At 40.1% G+C, this 20,089-nt stretch overlaps 1 protein-coding gene across 1 annotated transcript in view; it reads right to left on the bottom strand.

The window, feature by feature from the left end:
- Positions 1-11,930, bottom strand: part of LOC120757916 (polycystin-1-like protein 2) — a 35,786-nt gene extending 23,856 nt beyond the window's left edge. The window contains exons 1-12 of the mRNA XM_058422138.1: positions 11,546-11,930; positions 10,851-11,015; positions 8,205-8,390; positions 7,258-7,368; positions 6,689-6,836; positions 5,879-6,108; positions 4,835-5,236; positions 3,669-3,767; positions 2,906-2,955; positions 1,706-1,811; positions 913-1,120; positions 179-299 (exon numbers count right to left, since the gene is read on the bottom strand). Coding sequence (XP_058278121.1) covers positions 179-299; positions 913-1,120; positions 1,706-1,811; positions 2,906-2,955; positions 3,669-3,767; positions 4,835-5,236; positions 5,879-6,108; positions 6,689-6,836; positions 7,258-7,368; positions 8,205-8,390; positions 10,851-11,015; positions 11,546-11,930 — 2,211 coding nt within the window. The remainder of the gene's footprint in view (positions 1-178; positions 300-912; positions 1,121-1,705; positions 1,812-2,905; positions 2,956-3,668; positions 3,768-4,834; positions 5,237-5,878; positions 6,109-6,688; positions 6,837-7,257; positions 7,369-8,204; positions 8,391-10,850; positions 11,016-11,545) is intronic.
- Positions 11,931-20,089: the final 8,159 nt, after the last annotated feature.

Genomic DNA, 20,089 nt, shown 5'->3' with positions numbered 1-20,089 from the left:
AGGGTGGCAGTTTTGTGCCCTTCATTATAACCCCTCCCAATCCAGGCAGCCCCTTGTCTCAGTCTTCGTTAGTATTTTCTAAGCATCCACTTGACAAAATATCCCTCTGAGGCCATATGGCTTTGCAGATATTTATTTTTTGTGTGTACAGTATTTCTGAAAAATCTGGTGCTCTCACCTTGTTTTGGAATGTGTTATCTAAATACCAGTTATAATATATGGCCTGGGAGTCCTCCTGTCCCGAGACACTCAAAACAACTTCATCACTAACATTCACTGGCTTGCAGTTTGCCTCACACCTGCAAGGAAATAAGATGGGAGTTACACATAGTATGAGATGTCTGGGAGAAATTTCAGACATATCTTATGGTATTTATTCCTGTTGTTTCAATGAGATTGACACATTGAAATCTCCAACACTGGAAGGATGCGGTGGGCTCAAAAACCCTAAGTGGTTTTTGGAAGAAAGTGTTTCAGTTTATAAAAGGATTGTGTTTAGAAACATTGACTGAAAAATGCAGCAAGACTTATTTGGTCAGTAATTTTTATAATGGTAAGGTGTAAATGGATTTAGAATGATAAGTTTTCTGTACTGTGAGGGTGTTGAGGCCCAGGTTGCCCAGAGAAGCTGTGGGTGCTCCATCCCTGGAAGTGTTCAAGTCCAGGCTGGATGGAGCTCTGAGTAACTTGATCTAGTGGAAGGTGTCCCTGCCCATGACTGAGAGGTCCTCTAGTGACATCAACAAATCATCTTTAAGGTCCCTTCCAACCCAAATCATTCTGTTATCTATGATTCTATTATTCTAAAAGTCCAATACCACTTTATTATCATTATTATTGGAAACTGTGGCCTTGCACTATGCTTGTGCAGTAATAATATTAACTCGTGAATACCAGGGTTTAAAACAAGACCTGATTTCCAGTTGCAGTTCTTGTTTTGCAGTCACATAGAGACATTGCTCATCCTGCCTCACTTCACTGCCATGGCTTTGGACGGTAATCCTGACGGTCACTGCTGATTTCGGAGGAGGAAGGCAGGAAGATGGGATTTGCACCTCACTTTGGTTGGTTAGGATTATCTGTTGCTTCACACATTCATTCCAGGCAGGCCAGCAAGCTCCTGCAGAAACATTTCCTTAATAGTTAGAGCAGCATCTTATAAAGAACTTTCCTGACATAAGTTTCAAAGAGCTTTATAAACAAGTTTCTTGAACACAATTTAAAGAGTTGGTAATCTGGATAACCAAAAATATAGGTTTTCCAGGGATAATTATGGGGATAGAACACAGATAGCCTGAATCCCAATCCTGTTTTCAGCCAGAAATGTTTTTGCATCATGTTTAATGTTAATTATTGCTGTTTTATTGAGACACGTGTACTTTGCAAATGACTGTGTAAGTCACTTGGGACTAGTCCTTGGCTATGAGAGTGAAGCTTAGGACAGGTAGACCTTGAAAAACCGAAAAAGTGAAACCTTTGGGAGAAGACTAAATGAAGTACTACGCCATATTATATACCATAATTAATTTAGTGCCAAAAGTAGGGTTGGGTAGATGAACATTCTTTATGTGCAGTGAGTGGCAAGCTTTAAAGCCAGAAAATGAAGCATCCTTAAGTCAGATTTTCAATGCTGGATCTGACACAACAGTGAGTTTGTTACTCATCAAGTACAAGATAATGAAAAAAGCTCAGGAAATGCACAAACCACAGGTCCAGAGAAAACTGGAATTCTTGTTGTTTTCTGGCCAGCCAAGTGTAACAGTTGTGAAAGGATCCACATGGCGACTGGGTTTAATATATATTTTGTGATCCTAAATGAGGAGTAAATGTATCAGTTAGACCACAAACATGTATAAACACACACATATGTTGTTTCTTTATAATGAAAAAGGACTGAAAGTTTAGACCCCAAATCACTCGATGCAGATCTGTAGTTTATATGATCTTTCCCTCATCAGAGGTAGTACGGGAGTAGAAGCTATGGGAATAGAAGCAGAGGGCACGGAAAAATTGTTGGCAAAGTTCTCCCAAAAGCAGAATTGGTTTAGGAGTGCAGCTCCCATTTTCAAAACTAGCTATTTAGGAAATTACTTCCTGTTAAACCTTCACATCTGGACTGACTTCTAATCCTTGAACAACCATTTGTCTTCTGGTGCATCCCTTTTTTATCAGAATTGGATATATTGCAGCTATAAACAAAGAGAAGAAGGGGGTAGCTGAGTTTGTCTTTCTGTGTACCAAACTGTGATAAACTTGGGTTTGGAATAGATTTATATTCCTCTGATGTAATATATTCTCTCAGGTAACCTGTAAAGCATGATGGCTTCTTGTGAAGCAGTATATCTCCCATAGCCGATGTCTGTCTGCTAGGGTTACAGTTGAAAACTAGACTTCCAAGATGGTAAAAATGCCAGAGAGAATATTTTGTTATTTAAATTTGGACAGCTGCTAGCAATTGGTGTATCATTGACTTCTTAGTTTGCCATAAACTGGAAGATTTTTCATTGCAAAATAATTTAAACACTCCAATACAGAAGGAGAAAACACTTGGGAACCATATAAAATATATTAAACTCTACTTGAAGGATCACTCTTCAGAGAGAGGTTTGCATTAGTCAAGTAGATGAATTAAAAATTCATTTAACACATTTTAACTTCCAAAACTGAATTGTGAAAAGTTCATGTTCTTTAATCTTTTTAATGAATTGTAGATGGAATGCCTGTAAACACATTTGTCTCCAAGACTTGTGGTGTAGATTTTGTGTTAAGCCATATGGGGAACAGAACCTCTAGTCCATCATTTATTATGCTACAACTACTTCTTTTTTTCTGTCTTATACAGCACTTTCACTGGTAAGAAAAATTTCTAAGCAATTTTAAAGAAAGATCTTTAAATAATACTCACATTTTTCTTTTGGGTATTTGTTTTGTAGCTGTCTTCTTCCTTAGCAGAATCTGTTTAATGCAAAAAAGAACAGAATATTTTAGTGCTACCTATAAAGCTTTCAGACATCCTCAGTGAATATGACTTAAATTCACAGGATTTGACTACTGACAGTGTGAAAGATGGGGCTGTAAGAATCAGATTCCAGAGCTGTGATAAACAGCACAGCCAAATAGGTAAAATGGTAACAACAAGCTCATCACAGACTACAAAGGAGATGATCCTGATTCTTAAAACACAATGCTATAAATCAAAATATACTCACAGAAGGTGATGGAGTTTCACTGATGTGCAAAGGAAAATTGATGGAAAGCACTGGAAAACTTTCAATACACTTAGTGCTAAGGTTATTTTATTTCTGGCATAATCTGCTCTTGTAAATGTAAGGATGAGCCATCTAGAAGCCATTAGTGACAGCAATTTATGAGACTGCTGTGATGCAAATATTTTCTGGTTTCAAAGCTATGTCCCGAGCCATAAACTTCGCTCATTATTTCCAGGGACAAACAGCAAATGTGCAATGTGTTACATATACAGAGTGATGCTAATTTATGACTACATCAAAGTCAGGGAATCTGCCTTCATCAGGAGGAAGCCTCCACAAAAGTTTTCAGCGCTGTTGCTGGAAGGAAAGCAATTACCACATGCAAACCATAAACACTCCATGAAATACTCCAATTGCAAAAAGACACATGGTCAAAACCAGCACTGTCAGATTAATTACCTTTTTTATGGGAACTGTTTGCCAGCACAGTGATGAATCCAAGATCCAGACTCATGTTTGAGAAGGCATTCATGGCAACCACTTTCACTAGAAAAGTACCTAGAGAAGGCAAAGGGCCAGTTAAGAGTGGGCCCAGACCAACAGGTTTGAGGTTTAATATCCAATTTGTAAAGAAAACCCCCTTCTTTTCTGTTAAGAGTTTTCAGGGGGGTTTCTGATGGATGTTCACTGCTGAAAGTCTCTTCCTGGAATGTTTTTCTACTTTATCTCAACTTCTTAATAGCTCAGCTGCCCTTTTCCTAGCCCTTGTCATGCTATTCTTTGTCAGCTGACTATGAAATTATCACACAGGGAACTAGAGGCGTACAAACACCGGAGGCCAAATGAGTTTAGGCATCTTGAGACAGCAGCTATCTTGTTTGAAAATTTCTGCCTACGGGCAAGGGATGTTCAAATGGGTACAAGGAGAACAAATAAAACTTTAATACTGAATAATTTAAAAATATGAAATGAAATCATAATTAGCTTCTGCTAAGTGTTCCCACTTTGTCATGGGTTTGGAATAGCTCATTAGAGGTGGAAACTTTTTTATCTTCTGCCACTGTTAATTAACTCTTAAGTACAATCTGACTAATTCCATATTTTCAAGGTTTTGACTATGTAATAATGGAAGGGTAATATTACTAAAATGTTTATTCATAATTAACTCCAACAAAAGTTGTGTTGGAAATGGTCATGCAGAAAAACTCCCCTTTTCTTTGTCTTTGTCTACTGAGAACTCCTCAGATTATGAATTACTGCAGTGTAAAATGCAGAACAGTCTAAACTTGAAACATTATGAACATACAGGAGGAAAACACTTTGCTATTCAAGAAAATGTCCTCATTTGTACTTCAATCAGATGGTGCCATGAAAAAATAAACCCTATGTCTTTTCACTGTGTCTCTTCCATTGCAAGAATCAGGCGAAGCCTTGCTCTGAGCGTGCATACGCAGAGCCATTTGTCAGCTCTGGTTTTTAGCTCACTTCCATAGGACTGTGCTGTTCATCCTGCTCTGCAGACTAAGATTGAGCAGTCAGAAAAGCTGCTGAATTCAGCTGTACTTTACTGTCCCCATGCCCAGTACTCATCTGTGATGTCCTGGAAGCTCAGGAGGTGTCAGTACCTTCCAAGGGCATGGGAACGCTGTACGTCCGCGGCTCCCCACGAGGGCCCTCTGCTTTGTGACAGTGGGTTTGGTTGGATCCAATCACCTCAAACATCAGCTTCTCTGGGGCACCATGGAACACAGAGACATTCACCTCCAAATCCTCCCCCAGCTGCAGAGTGTGGGAAGCTACTGCAGCCTGAATTCCAGATACTGGCTCAATTAAATGAACAGCAATACTCCCGGAGATCTCCGATGCCGTGTCCCGGGATGCTCGGATTTCCAGCTGATGTATCCCTGGGCCTAGCAGCTCTTGAGAGGCACTGTTGAGTGTCAGGTTATGGGGGACAAGGCCTTCTTTTGCACTAGATTCAGTCAGTGTCATGTTATCTGCTAATATACTGTAGGTTACTCCATTGCCTGCAAAAACACAGATGAAAATTTCTCACAGTTTGTGCAATAGGCCAACAAATTCCATCTGCTTTGTGCAGCATTCCAGTGTTTATACAGGAGTCACAAGAACACTGCAGCAATGCAGTCATTTTTAATAAAGTCACTTAAGGTGACTTAACGAAAATCTATCTTGCGTTTTCTGCTGGGAATGTTTTGAGAAGAGAATTCAAGCATACACTACTGAATTTTAAATTTTTTTCAGCACATATGAGGCTTCCAGGAACCTGAAGCATGAAAAAAATGTACACCAGCTCAGAGTGGATTCCTTTTACTCTAATCAGAGGAGCATTTCCTCTAAATTTCTAACTTCAAATATAGAAATATTCTGACTGGCATCATATGGAGTTTTGCGACTAAAGTTACGCTCATTCTGTCAGCTTTGTCAATAGGAAAAAAGGGTTTATACTTATGCTTTTGGTGGTGAAATATCTCTGAGAAAGGACCCCTCCAGGGGAACTGAGAGAATAAAATTGCAGGAACGCACCAATTAAAGAGAAAGCATTCACTAAAAAGAAGGATTATTTTGCATAATGAAAAACTTACTTCCATCCCACGGAAGGCAATAATACTTATCCTTCCCTTTCAATCACACAGAGAGATTATCCTCACCTCCACTGAGCTGAACTTGGATCCACAGCACGTCCCCATAGAGCGTACGGCACTGGGAGCCGTTCCCTGTTTCATGCTGGCTGTAGCACCCAGTAACGCTGAGCTGATCCACTTGATCCTGCACAGTCACCTGCCTCTGTGCCATCACGTGCCACTCGCTGGTGCTGCACTCCACAAACACTGTGAACTCCCCAGGAGAGGAGTAGCTGTATGTGAGGTTGCTGACCAGGCTGGAATAGAAAGAGAACAGCTGCTTCTTGTGGAAGATTATCCTGGGAAGTTTTTCACCTTACGTGATAACACATCCCCAGATTTCATTCATTCAAAGGTCGTTCCTACCACTGAGACAAAATCTGATTTTTTAAATCTAGCAGAAAAATGTTTGATCTATTAAAGACAGGATTTTTATGCAATTAAAACAAAAGAGAAAAAATGCAGAATGCCCTTATTATATTTTAATCTTTATCAAAAACCCCACTCTTCAAACCTAAGGAAATATTATGTGTCTGTTGGCAATTACTGACATGTTTTCATTAATTTTGAGTCTTCCAGTCTTTGAGTCTGGAATAAATAGCCTTGAAAATAGGAAACACTTGTTATAATAGAAGAAAGATGGTGGTTGGCAGCTTAATATAAAATTTTGTATTGATTTCAAAACAGGTTTTTGCAGAATCCAAGTTTCTCATATGTATGTTCTGTTATTAAGTTATTGAGTTTTTAACATCTCATTTATGAAACTTGGCACATTCAATAAAGTGCAAACAATGTAATGTATAGTTTGTCTGAAGAGAAATGAAGGCTACATCTTACCTTAGAGGGTAGTAAGGATCAATAGTGTGACCATCTCCAGTGCTAATGGTACAGGAAAGATTCCCAGAGTATGGTGAGAGCAGCCAGTTCAAAGTGACTGTGATGTTTTCAAGGACAAAACATGTATCTGTCATAACCAGGTGCAGACCTGCAAAGCAGAATGACAGTCCAGTGCCAGTGTTTGTCTACTTTTCTTACAAAAATCAATTAATTTTCAGGCATCGAGAGCCAGCCTGCTCCAAACCACAGCTGGTGCTGCTGCTAATTTGTGTGCATTAGTGGTGTGACAGGGAGCTGATTCTTTTCCATGATAATAATCAAAATTTTTGTTGGAACATATTTTCATCTAAACGTGTTGTATGTGTCTGAATTTCTGGGCTTTGCATTCTACTGAAAACCCTCAGTTAGGACAGGGAATCTACATTTTTGTGCCTATTTTCAGCAATCACCACTATTCCTCAGTTTCTTCCCTGAGGATGGAACAGTGATTTTTAAGATAAATATCAATGGTCTCAGTGTTACAGCAAAGTGTTACAGGCTTCTAGTGTAGACAGTCCTCTCCCTCTTACCTTCCTTGCAGTGGTATTGAATAGACAAATAACTTCCCAAAGCTGGACAAGGATCTCCAAAGAAAGTGCCATCTGCTGCCACCTGGCAGGCCTGCAGACCATGACACTGGCCTGGAAAAGGGAGCATTTCAGATCAGCGAGTGGCTTTTGCCTTTACTGTCACAACAGCACAGATAAAATCTGATTGAGAAACAAAAAGGGCAGGAGGAGCAGTATCAAGTCTCTGATTTCTAGACAAATTTCCACATCACTTTGACTTCAGTGTATTGCTTATTGTGTGGCATTTCTTAGCACCATTTCATTTTATTGGAACAAAGCTGAATTTGAAAAAGTACCAAATAATAATAATAATAATAAAACAACCCAAAAAACTTATGGTTTTTGTTTAATTTTGGCTGGAAGCCCCAAGAATCACCCTGGGGCCGGGCCACAGTCATTGCTCAGTCTCCAAGCCCTTGGCTCCAGCAGGGTGGGTGCCTGACACGTGGCAGGCAGCACAGGTCCCTCCTGCCCTCATGTCCCTGTGGGTGTCAGCCTTTTCACCCCTCCTGGTTTGGAGTTAGGTTTGTCTGGATGTGTTGCCTTCCATCTCTGTCAAACCTTGCGTGTCCCACTGAATTTGTCAAGGAATCAGTGTGCTCACATATTTTCTTCCTACAGTGAGAGGAGCCAGGCACGCCCTTGTCCTTTATTTGCTCCTCCCTTCTTCTGAATCTTTGCTCCTCACAAATGCCTCATTTTGCTCCTCCTTCTCTGAATCTTTACTCCTCTCCAAAACCTGTAGCCTCCTGTAGCAACCTCCCTGCCAGAAGTTCTCTGTGATTCCCTTCATTTTAAGAATAATCCACTTTCCCATTTGCTAACTCTACTGGAATACAAGTATTTAAGGGACAAGGAGCTTTGATACACACTCCGTGTTTCTGACGAGCAATGCTGTAGGATATCACCTGCTACTTCATCCTTGACACTGATCCAGCTGCAGCCTTCGTCTGTTTCCAGCTGGAGAGGAGTCTCTGACACACAGTAGTGACGGGTCTTCCGTCCATAGAAGCTCTCTTCAATTTGAATAACTTCTCCTGATCCACACTGTACAGTGGCATTGTAATTATCACAAGCAATGCTCTGGCCAGATTCTAGTAGGAAAAAAAACCCCAGATATTACCTCTTTGAATTTCTGAAAAATCCTCCTACAGTTCTATTGCATGTCCATTTTTTTTGTTTGTCTTTCTTCCCTTTTCTCCCCTTTAAGCTAAACAATTAAGAAGATTTAAGAAAATGACAAAAGAATTAAATATTTATATTTTTTAAAAGCCAAAATTAATAGATTTATGTTTTTACTGCCTTGAAACATTGAGGACATTTTCAATAAGCAAAAACATTTAAATTATAAAAAAGAAATAGTATTTTTGTGGAAAACTCTCAGCATTTGTTTGACCTGAAATACTGGAAGGTTTAAAGTTACTCCTTACTTCCGAAAGAGATGTCTGGATTGCGTAATATTCAGGTAATTGCTTTGGAGAATAGTTTGCATATTAAGTATGGCAGCTGATCCCATTTCTGCTACAAAGGCTCCTTTGTTCCTGTGTGATATTTGACTGACTTCATTCAGCAGGACTGCTCAGATGGGTAAGGTCAGAGCTCTAAATGCATACACCTCATCCTTTGATTAATCTGGGACAGTTAATTATCTTTCAGAATTCTTAGCATCATGTAGTAATCAGGATAGTTAATAACCTGAAGAGGAGAATGTGGATAACTGCTCTGATATAGTGTTGCAAAAAGATGTTTTTGTTTCAGCTGTCCCCGGTTTAAATACATTGTCCTCCCGTTGTCGTTTGGATCATTACCCTCAAGTCCCTTGATTAACAGTGCCAATGTGTGCACACTGCAATAATTGTGTGCTATTGTTATTTAAAGGCTAAAGCTAAGCCTGGCTGTAACTATAGCAACATGATCAGTTTGCAGATTAGAGCTCTCTAAATAAGCTTGAAAAATAACTTGCTGGTAAATTTTAGTATGGACTGCCATCTCATGCCTTCATGTTTTTTTGGTTTTTTTTGTTTGTTTGTTTGTGGGTTTTTTTGTTTGTTTGTTTTCTCTTTTCCCTCTATATGAAGATTTCTCACAGTATTTGCTGTCTCAGAAACTTTTACCTGGAAAGATGTACAAAACTTGGTCTGTTTCTAGGTACAAACCCTGGCTCGGTCCATATATATTTACTATAATAAACTGCTAACCTAAAATAAGCTTAAGGCATTGTGCTGTCTGCCAGTTTCCTCCCCCCTAGTCATTTTTAATGTTAGTCATCTTCAGCTGAATTTGATGTATAGATATAAACCTCCAATACCCTAAAATTTCATGAAGTGCAATATCTAGGGAGAAGAGAAAGCTACATCCATGTCTCTGTGAGGAGTAGGAATCATGACCCTACGTTTACCTATTCTGGGACATGGAATTCAAGGGGTCAGTACATACAGCTGGAGCTCTGGAGCAGCTTCAGGGGAGCGAGCTGAGGCAGTGAAAAGTATTTGCAGAGAGGAGACATGCTGGGGATATGGGAGTGAGCTGGGAGTGCTGAGGAGGAGGGTAGGGAGGGGATGTGGAAAAGAAAATCACGATAGGGAACAAAACTTTATTAGTTCTGCTCAGTGCAGAACAACTTGTTATTTATGTCAGTAGTATTGGACTGCTGGACAGGGCAGTAGCAGTTCTAGGGCTTGTGGAACCCTGTTTCCACATGCTTAAACTTACATGCTTGATTTGGAAACCTGTTTATATTAGTGAGCCCACAGCCGCACTGTCCTTCCAGTGCTTGTGACCCCAGTTGTAGCTGCAGTTTAAAGTACTCTTGTGCAAAGTGCAAGGAACACAAATTCCCCTCATATCTATATGTTGAAAGTTTCCTTTCCAGAACTGTTTGTTCCAAGTCACAATTTGATGGACACAATGTCTGTGGATTTTCTGTCTGAGCACAGGAAGTGCAGGTTCCTGTCTATTTCCTTAACCTGGGGAAACCCTTGAGCTTCACCTGATGGAGGGGTCTGAGAAGAAACAAGAAAAACTTGCTCTCACTTTTGCTCATTCCAGGCTGCAAGGAGTGGTGCCTCTGGAAGCCTGACTATATTTTTGCTGCAGTTACAAATGGAATTTTTTCTGGCATCCATTAATGAGTGTTCTTACAGGGCAGCCACACATATCCCACCTCACTCAGGTGCCATGGTTTTGTGAGAGTTTATTCTTGCAGCCATGTTTTTACCAAGCCAGCTTTTGTCCACTGAAGATGTGGACAGCTACACATTAGATGCACTCTCAGATCCATTTCTATTTTACCAGCCGTCTGCTGGAACCCTGGACCTTAATGTCTGGTTGCTGAGCACCTACATCTCCCAGTGCTCTGTGGGTTCTTCCTTCTTTGGATCAGGTCTTACATCAGCACACTGGAAAAAGAGCGCCTGCTGGGGTTATGTGGCTTGTTCACGTTTAGTAAGATTCATTAAGTTATTTCCCAGCTACTTTGAAAGCAACAAGGCAGTTTATGCCCCATTGTGATCACAGCGCATTCACTTCACTGTTCCAGCTGTTGTGTGTCTTACCAAACTCGCAAATGAAGTCAAATTCTTGGCTGCAATTTTCAGTCACACCCCACTGATACTTGGCATTCTTCAGAATGTACCCACATGTGGATGAGGAGGAAGATGGCTGATCCTTGTACCAGTTACTGTAGCTTATATTTGAAGTGTCCAGCCAAGTTATTGACCCTGTGAATAGAAAAATTTTGTCCTAAATATTTATTTTCCACAGTAATACAATCAGAGTCAGAGCCTGCAGAGTGGGACTGTTGCCCTGCTCCTACTGAAGCAGAGGTGGTTTAGTCTGGGTAAGAATCTTCAATTACATTTTATATTGAACCTGATGCAATCTTGCCCCTTCCACCTGTGCTCCCAACCTCAAGATTTCACCATTTCCCTTGCATCAGACCTTGCAGCACTTCCTAGTGGGATGAATTGGCTTCCACTGGAGACTTAACAGAGCACATTCATTTCACTGGGTCAGCAAGCTGGTCTCATTCACCATGTGTTCACACAACCACGAGATCCAAAGGAAAGGGTGATAACATGCAACAAGGAAGCGAAGCAGGCAATTAAACATCTTAATATAAATCTGAAGATACCGCAACAAAAGACAGAGGCTTTTCAGCAGATATCTACAAAGACACTGCATTTTCACCATGTTAAGAAAGCACTATGAGCTGATACAATTTTAAAGACATGATTTTAAAAACACCTACCATCAGTAGTTTCATTCAGCAAGGAGTTTGAGATCAGTCCTATCCACCATTCCTGATCCTCAGCAATATGTTTCTGCAAGAACTCTTGAGTGTCCTCATTTTGAATAAAGACAAGGTGCCCTCCTCCTCTCTCACACCAGCTCTGGGCACCTGTGAAGGTTTGCTGGAGTCTAACAAACTCATAGCATGAATGGTTGAAAGCTTGCTGGTACTTTGCACAAGGTATTCCTTCATCAGCTGCTTCCTCCACAGCCAAGCACACAGCAAGAGAAATCAGAACTGTGACCCCCAGCCACATTCTCAGCTCAGTGCTGTGTGTCACACTTGTCTTGCTTTCCAGGGCACCACTCTTTTTGCTGCCTTCTTCAAAAGCTTGAGGCGTCATCCTTGCCATGCCATCAGCATTTCTCCTTCCTCTTTGCTGCTTGCCACAACAGCAGCAGTAGAGCATGGAAGAGAACAGAATGTCTAATATATAATTGTGCTTGTGTCTGGGGGGGTGTTGTGCTGTTGCTAAGCCCCTGCACTGACCCTTGTGAGCTCTATTGTACAAATGTCACATCCCATGTGAGACCAGTTTGAGAAGAAGATGTTAAATCATTGCTTTACTCATGTGCAGAGAAGATAAAGTTGATGTATGCTGCTGTTGAACAGGTGGAAAAATGAGATAAAGCTCTTACTCAAAGGCTTCATTGTGTGGACATTGAAGTTGGGAGGTCTAAATTTATAACAGCAAAGAGATACAATAGTGAGAATAAGAAAAATGAGAAACACCCAGATTTATGAGATGGGAAAACACACTGCTTCTTGAGATACATTTAATTGGTCTGGATTGCTTTATTTGTAATAATTATTGTTTGAGGTGCTTCTTTTAGATGTTAATGTAATGTCTGTAATTATTGTATCATATCCATCCTGCTCTCCTCTTTACGCATGTGAAGATTCATCTCAGCTGTTCCAAGTAAGCTTCATTGTGAACAGTTGTGTCTGCTTAGAATTCCACACACCAAGTGAAATGCTCCCATCATCCCTTAAAAGATAAGCTGCTCAACTATTTGGAGCTACTGTATTTATACCTGCTGGGAGGCAGAAGAGAAAGCTGTAACTTAAACCAATGATTTAGGAAAGATGAAAATATTGCCTTAATCATCAGAACTACTTGAGAGCCCAATTTGCGCATTCCAAAGGCTGCTGATGGACTTTGGGAAGCAAGCCCAGCAACATTTAGGAGCTGAAATCTCTTAATGCATCTCAACTTCCCCATAAAAGATATCCATAGGGTTTACAAAGCCACCAGCTTAGTAGAATCACAGTAGAAAAAAGGATTTTAGTTATTGTGATCCTCCTGTCTTTGGCATTAACTCCATTGAGTTTGGTGCCATTATTATTAATTTATACCACTATAACCCGAAACTGAAAGAACATGCACTTATGTTTAGACATGGTCAGTGAGCCAGTTACCACAACACAGAGGAATCAGAGGTGTTTGATGGATTCCTGCACAGCAGAAATGCCTCCTGCTCTGCACTGCTGGGCTGAAGGCAGTGCCCATCCCTGCAGTGTGCCAGTCTAGCTCCAAAGCTTTCTGCAAAAGTCAAGTCATGCACTGCATCCAGTCAACATCTAAGAGTGAACTTCAGTCCCAAGACCTTTCTGGACCTCCAGTTTATGGCTGTCTTGCTCAGCAGGAATAAGCAGGACTGTTATCAGTGTTTTCAAGATAAAGTTAATTGGAAAGTGTTTAATGGGTAGGAAAATTGTAGGGGATGAGAGGGAAGGAGAAGAAAGTACACTGTGCTGGATGTCTTCCTTCTCACCACACCTGTAAATCAAGACTTCAGCTATGGAAGCCTTGGAGCAGATCCCATATGAATTTCTGACTGATTAATAGGGAGAGCTTATGGAGCAGCTAAGATGTGAATATTCAGACTGAATTTCCCAGCTCTGGAGAAGGCCAATCCATATTCTAATTAGCTAATTTGCCCAGGCACCCATCCCCTTTCCGGATGAGACTGTGTAATTATGATTATCAGCTGCTTCTCTTGGGGGTGTCTGCAAATTAGGAGTCCCTTTCAGGCCCCATACAAAACTTCACAGGCTTCAGTTTGGGAACGCCCAATCCAACTGTTTTACATTCAAGCTGTTGCAGCAGACAGAGCTGAGGGCAGCTGCTCTTCAGTTAGTTGGCCACTGTATGTTTGCATGATGCTTTCTCCAGACTCCCTGCTTCTTCTTGGGCCCTGCTGACTTGCCAGACCTCACAGCAGCTGGCATCCAGCCCTCCCACTTTGTCCTTCTAGATATGAGAAACAGCCTGTTTCTGAAAGCACAGGCATGATGAAGGAGAATATACTTAAATGTACTGGCTTGGTGATAGAGACATTTCCAGTGGGAGCTTGCTTTTGCAATGAATGTGTTCTGTAGCATTGTCCAGTTCATTCTCTGCTACTGGAAATCTGACTGTATGAACATACTAAAAATGCCAGGGCTGAGGGTGCCACAGACTCTCCCCTGTGAATCTGCTCCAAAGGCATTGAAATTAATGGAAGTCTTGTCTCTGGCTTTGACGGATTTTTAATAGACCCCAAAAAAGAACAAATAATGTTTGGAAATGTCTACAAATAAAGCCAAGCTCTCCAAGTGAGCCTACTGTTGGCAATTTCTATAGCAATGTGCATTTTTTTCCTAATCTGCGGTTGCTATAAGTTACTCTTCAGCTGCCTGCAGCAGATGGAGAATGGAAGAAAGACAATTTCCCTCTTTGGCAGTTTGTTGACTTTTTATACTTTAGTGCCAGGAAAGCATTCTGTCAGTCGATTCTGTTTACCACAAGAATGAGAAAAGAATTTACATGAAAAGAAAATACAGCTTTTAAAGCATCAAAATTAGCAGCTAGGGTCTCCAGGAAGAGAGAAACTTCTGAAAACCCTTCTCACTCATAAGTGAAAACTCACTAGATGTCAAGTAAACAGTGCTCCTTTAACTTACCTTCTTGTGGGAAACATATCTTTTGCATGTCTTTTCCTCAACAGAAAGATTTTTTTTTTAATAATTTTCTTATGCCAGAAGCCATTGACTTTGGAGTGGTCCTGATCTGTACCCCCAGTACAGATCATAGATTACAGCTGCATCATGACAGCCTGAGAACCTCCTGTGATTCAAACTGCAGCACTGCAAAATAGTTTGACAAGCCATAGTAGAGACCAGAAAGTGCTAGATTTGAAGAATTAAGGAAGTGAAGAGCTGCCAAAGAGAAAGAATAAATCACACCCCTGTTCATTTTGGCTGTTGTTCATTTGCCTTGAGGAAGAGCAAGTAAATTTGCTCACTATAGAAGGATATTGCCATCTTTACATTCCTGAATATTACTGAATGTAATATACAGATTTTATCAGGAATATAAACATCTTTGTGTTCTATTAATTGAATAAACATAAAAATGGAAAACTGATTTCTATTACTTTGACTTTGAAGTATAAAAAAGATTATTTTCAGGTATGATGAACTTGAGACAAGATTAAGAGTAGTCCATTTTACTATGTCAGGTAAACTTCTGCATTATGAAGAGCATTGTTGCCCTGATAGGTAGGAAGTACTGAGTCCTGAGCAGACACCTCCACCTCCACCTTCCATCTCTTCAGCTGGCTTTAAAAATGCCCATTTGCCAATTCATTTAAGAAGGTGGATCACAACCCCACTTCCTTCCTTGCTTCTCTCCTGTGCTGCTTGTCCTGATGGTGAGACCCAGTTATTGCTGACTGAAAAGGGTTTGGTCTTGTTGTTGCTTCTACTGTCTAATTTTCCATGAGGCAACACACTGAACTTACCAGTGATCCCTGCCAAGTTGCAATTTTGATGTTATCTTGTTTATAAAAACAGGGAAAACAATTCTTATCTGTACAGGGTGCAATAATTAAATTAAATGTTCATGCCTGGCATGATGGGGTCAGGATAAAGATAAATAGGATTATGTTCAGGAGCTATTGGTTTGAACATAATTTCTGTTCATGGGATGTGTATGGTTACCTAGATAAGTCACCTGGATAAGTCCCTGAGGATCTTCTCATAGGAATTGTCCCCTTGGAAGTGTCTGGCATTGCCTTTAGGCTCATAGCTGGCCTCTCCTCACTGCCACAGTCGATGCCCCAATCCCTGCCTCTTTCCCAGCTATTTCCCCTGCGTTATTGCCTTTCAGAGCAGAACTTTGGCTGTTAGGAGGAAGGGGATGAGTGGGCCCCATAAGAACATTTATTGAGCTGCGCTTATTGATGGCCAAATTGAGCCCCTTTCACACAGAAAGGAGCAGAACTATCTCAAGAACCTGATGACTCCTCATGTGCCCTTGTGATCATACTTGACTAAGTGGCACAATTTAGATCTGCCATTGCCTTAATATCTTAATTAGAGAACTGGTCAAAGCATTAAAGGTGCCCTTTTTTGAGTAAAACATTAACTGGTAGATACAAATGGCCTGAACTTCGCTCAGCACACACAGAGGTAAAATAAATTACTTGGACCTGAATTTACAGCCATCATTTACAGCCACTGTCTCTGCAGTCTCTCCAGATTCATATAAGTGTAAAACTGGCCAGACTTCCAAGGTGTTTCAGTTTCCACCTCTTGCTTCTTTTATTTAATTTGGTTACACATTTTTCTTCTGCTTATTATGAGATATTTCAGAGCTTACAGGGCATGGAAACAGAGAGGAAAAAAAAGCTCTATTACAATTTGTTTTCGTTGATAATGTCTGAAAGGAGGAGGCCCAGCAGCCTCTCTGTTCAGGAACACTCTTTTTGTGTTAAGCCCTTCACACTCAGTTGTCATTTACTAAAACCAGAAAACAGACCTACCTGTTGTGTTTTTCTTTATGTTACCCCAAAGATGTACAGTAGGCCACCAGGTAGAATAGAGTGCAGCAACATTAACTTCTGTCATTGTACCTGTTTGTGACCCCATTTCTACACCTTCAGTCATGGAAGTGGATGCCAACCTTCATGTTGTCATTCTGCCCACTTGAAAACATGTGACTGAACTGTATAATTTCCATATTAAAACATGTAAACAGGGATGTTGAAAGGTGCAGATATGGTTATAGAAGTCTTACAGCAAGGGAGTTTATGTGGGTACTGTGGTTGTTTATTTGTTTTAATGTCTAGTGTTTAAATATTTGGGCATTGTGATCACTGGGCAGGCTCAGTCTGGTGGTTGCCAATATGGGTAGGCCAGCAGCTCCATGCCTCAGCACCTGAAGGGTTTTGATATTAAGTTACATTATACATTTATTTTAATGAACAATTCAATAATTCTCATTATAGGTAGGAAAACTATGACTGTAAAAAAGAAAGCTATACTTTTGTTTATCAAAGAAATTGTGAAATCTCACAAAAAACTTCCCCTCCCCAAAACAAAATCTTATCAAGGAAATTAAAATCTCACAAAATCAGATATTTTTGTCCCAATAATGAGCAAAACAATATATGATCAAAACAGTTTTGACCCAAATAATATCTGGTCAGAATAATATTGGGAAACTGCTGCAACTTAAATTTGAACAAACTACATTAGTGAATACTTTTGCAATTTTATCTGGACAGTTCAAGACACGTGTTTCTAGATAGTCTGGTGGCAGTTTTGTGAAATGAGATCATGCCAATAAAAGAGTATTTAACACAGATAAGAACTTGTGTTTCTAGAAAGTGAGATAGCAATCAGTGTGATTTCAGCAAGAACAACTCCGAAATTCATATCAGTTTTACTACTGGAGTTTTATTTGGTAGTGATAGATAACTGCTGATAGCTGAAAGTTCTTAGCACAGCTTAAAGTCATATATATCTAGTCAATTTGATGTTTGTTAATGGGCTTTAATTAGGACTCAATTTCTAGAAGCAAAAGATTGAGATTAAAATAAATTAAGTACAATAGAGATAAGGAATTATATTGGTCTCTCTGTGATTTATAAGGCAGTAACTTGCTTCTTGCTAAATGAACCAAAAGTACAAAGGTAGGCACGCAGCAATGGCATTACTGTCGTATTAGAAATGCAATTAATGCTGTCTTGGAAGGTTTTTTTATTATTATTAACCTCAGAGATCACACCCAAAATGTCACCCCCAGCCTCCAACAATATCTTCATGGCCATTTTGAAGTCTGGGAGAGAAGCTCAGGGCACAGAGAGACTGGAGGGAAGTGAAAGTGAGAAAGGGCCCAAGAGGAAAGCGCCTGTGGCCTTCACCACAGTTGTTAGAGCAGAAAGAAATACAGCGAAGCAAATCTGCATGTGATGGGGAGCTGGTGACTCCAAAAATATTGTCATGGGGAGTGAATAGAGAGAGGAAATTTTTGGAGAGAAATGTGAGATTTGATTGGGGGAGGGCTTATATTTGAAGGGTTTTGCAACAAGAAGAAACATTGTGAAATAATAAAATTAGAAAAATCTCCTAACCCACATCCTCTACTGCTGACAATTACACATTATAATTGTAAATCGGTGCTTTGATATTTTGCCATTTCAATGTAAAAAAGGAGGAAATCACACAGTTGGCAAGAAAATTATTCTTCACATATTGTACTAAACGGCTTATTTGTCTTTAGTGTGATTAAAACAACAACAAAAAAGAGTTTTGCTAGTAAATGAAGTGGTTTTTACTGACAAGCAGGAAAAACTGACTTCATAAAGTTTCTCTGTTTTAGTTGTACAACATATGAGACAAAATTTTCAGTCACAGGCACCTAAAATTAGCTACCAAACACATTTAGGGTATTTCAGAAGCTGTTGGATATCTGCAGCTCCTTGTTCTTCCATTCAGACAACATTTAACAAGGTTTCCAACTATCTCATCATGGCTGAACCTTAACCTACATGAACACTTGGGGTGGACGAGGCAAAAGAGGTTTGAATTAATCTTTTTATTGCTTGCTTGCTCTATGGAAAACTTAATTTCACTGCAGATTAGACAACTCACAGGTCAGATAATTAAAACTGCAGCATTAAGAGCTGCACATATAAATGGATGAGTATACACCGAAACAAAGATATTAAAGCAAACCAGAACATTGTGGAGGGAGAAAAAGTCCCCACGGCTTAGTGAGAGTAGAGTTGGGCAACCTTGGTTTTTTTGCCAGATCCTTTTCAGTCCCTAAATTGCTGAAAAATCCCTTACTCGGCTTTGTGTATAAAGTGAATCAGCATCTCAGTGCACACTCTCACATACAGGCAAGTACACACATGCACAAATACAGTGGATATGCGTGTCTGTGTGTCTCCACATATATGTGGGGTTTGATCCCCTTCATCTCCTACAGCCTTCTGGTTCAATGCTGCTGTTTATTAGTATTACAATTTAAAACAAAGACCTTATATTTTCTCTTCTAATCTGGCTTTTTATTTTGTTATCATCTGCTTCTGTCAGTGCTTTCCAAAAAGAGACCAAGGCATGCTGTTCTGCTGATCTCCTGGAGTGAAGATCAGCCATCAGACAGGAGATTTAGAGAAGAGGAATAATGTATAATGTGTCAGAAGAGTTTGTAGCACAAAACTCTGTTTTGTGTTTTGGATAAAATAACTGTTACAGTTCTAAGAGATCAGTCAGTCTTAAGAAGTGATGTTAAACATTTTGGGAACAATGGTGATTCAGCTGAAAAAATCGGATTTTAGGGTAACCTCATATGAAATTGCATAATATATAATTGTGTAAAGATTTTCTTTATCCTTCATGGTGAGTGGAGCCTAAGATTTACTCCACAATCACATGCTTTATATTGAAATAATTCTCTTTACAGAAGATTTTAAAATTAACAACACTGAACTCAGTTAAGTACCTTATTTAGAAACAAAAGCACGAAGTTAAAAATCTGCCTTAGTTTTAAGGAATCCTGCCATACTTTCATAGGTGGATTTGGGTCACATATGGGAGAATATGGTGGAGTGAAAAGATATTTAGTTCAAAGATGTGCCACTCTGCCAGTTGACTCTAGAACAGCTTGTAGGTAAAGGAATACATCACATGATTATTGAGTGGTGATAGTTTGTTAATTTCCAGAACAGCCCAGTTTCAAACCACAAAATGAAGAGAAAAGGATGATCCCCTGTCCTGTCGTGCTTGTCACTCCCAGAGTGCCAACTCCAGAACAGGGAGCAGAGATTTCTTTTCCTCTCCCTACCAGCCAAATGTGATATGCATCCCTAGCAGTGTCTAACATTTACCTGGAAAGTTGCAGGTGATGTTTCAGGTGATGTTTCAGGTGATGTTTCACTCCAGCTGTCCCCTGGCTGTGCCTGCCTGCCTCTTCCAGCTTCCTAAGGAGGAAACAGCGGAGTTAATGCATTGCTGCCTTCCCCTTCGAGCCAGTGAAGGAGTTAATTTTAATACGAATGTGCAAGAATTAGAGTGTATGTGCTAGGGATTAAAGATCAGCTATTATAAATAGTCAATCTATAAGCCACCGGCCACCAGCTGGAGCTGCACTTTGACCTTATCTTTCTATGTAAAAGGAAAGAGCCGTTCTCAGCCCACACCGGGGGGACAGCAGCGCCTGCCGGAGCG

This window comes from Hirundo rustica, chromosome 11, assembly GCF_015227805.2.
Source record: "Hirundo rustica isolate bHirRus1 chromosome 11, bHirRus1.pri.v3, whole genome shotgun sequence".
Lineage (NCBI taxonomy): Eukaryota > Metazoa > Chordata > Aves > Passeriformes > Hirundinidae > Hirundo > Hirundo rustica.
This window is presented reverse-complemented; position numbering and strand designations above follow the sequence as displayed.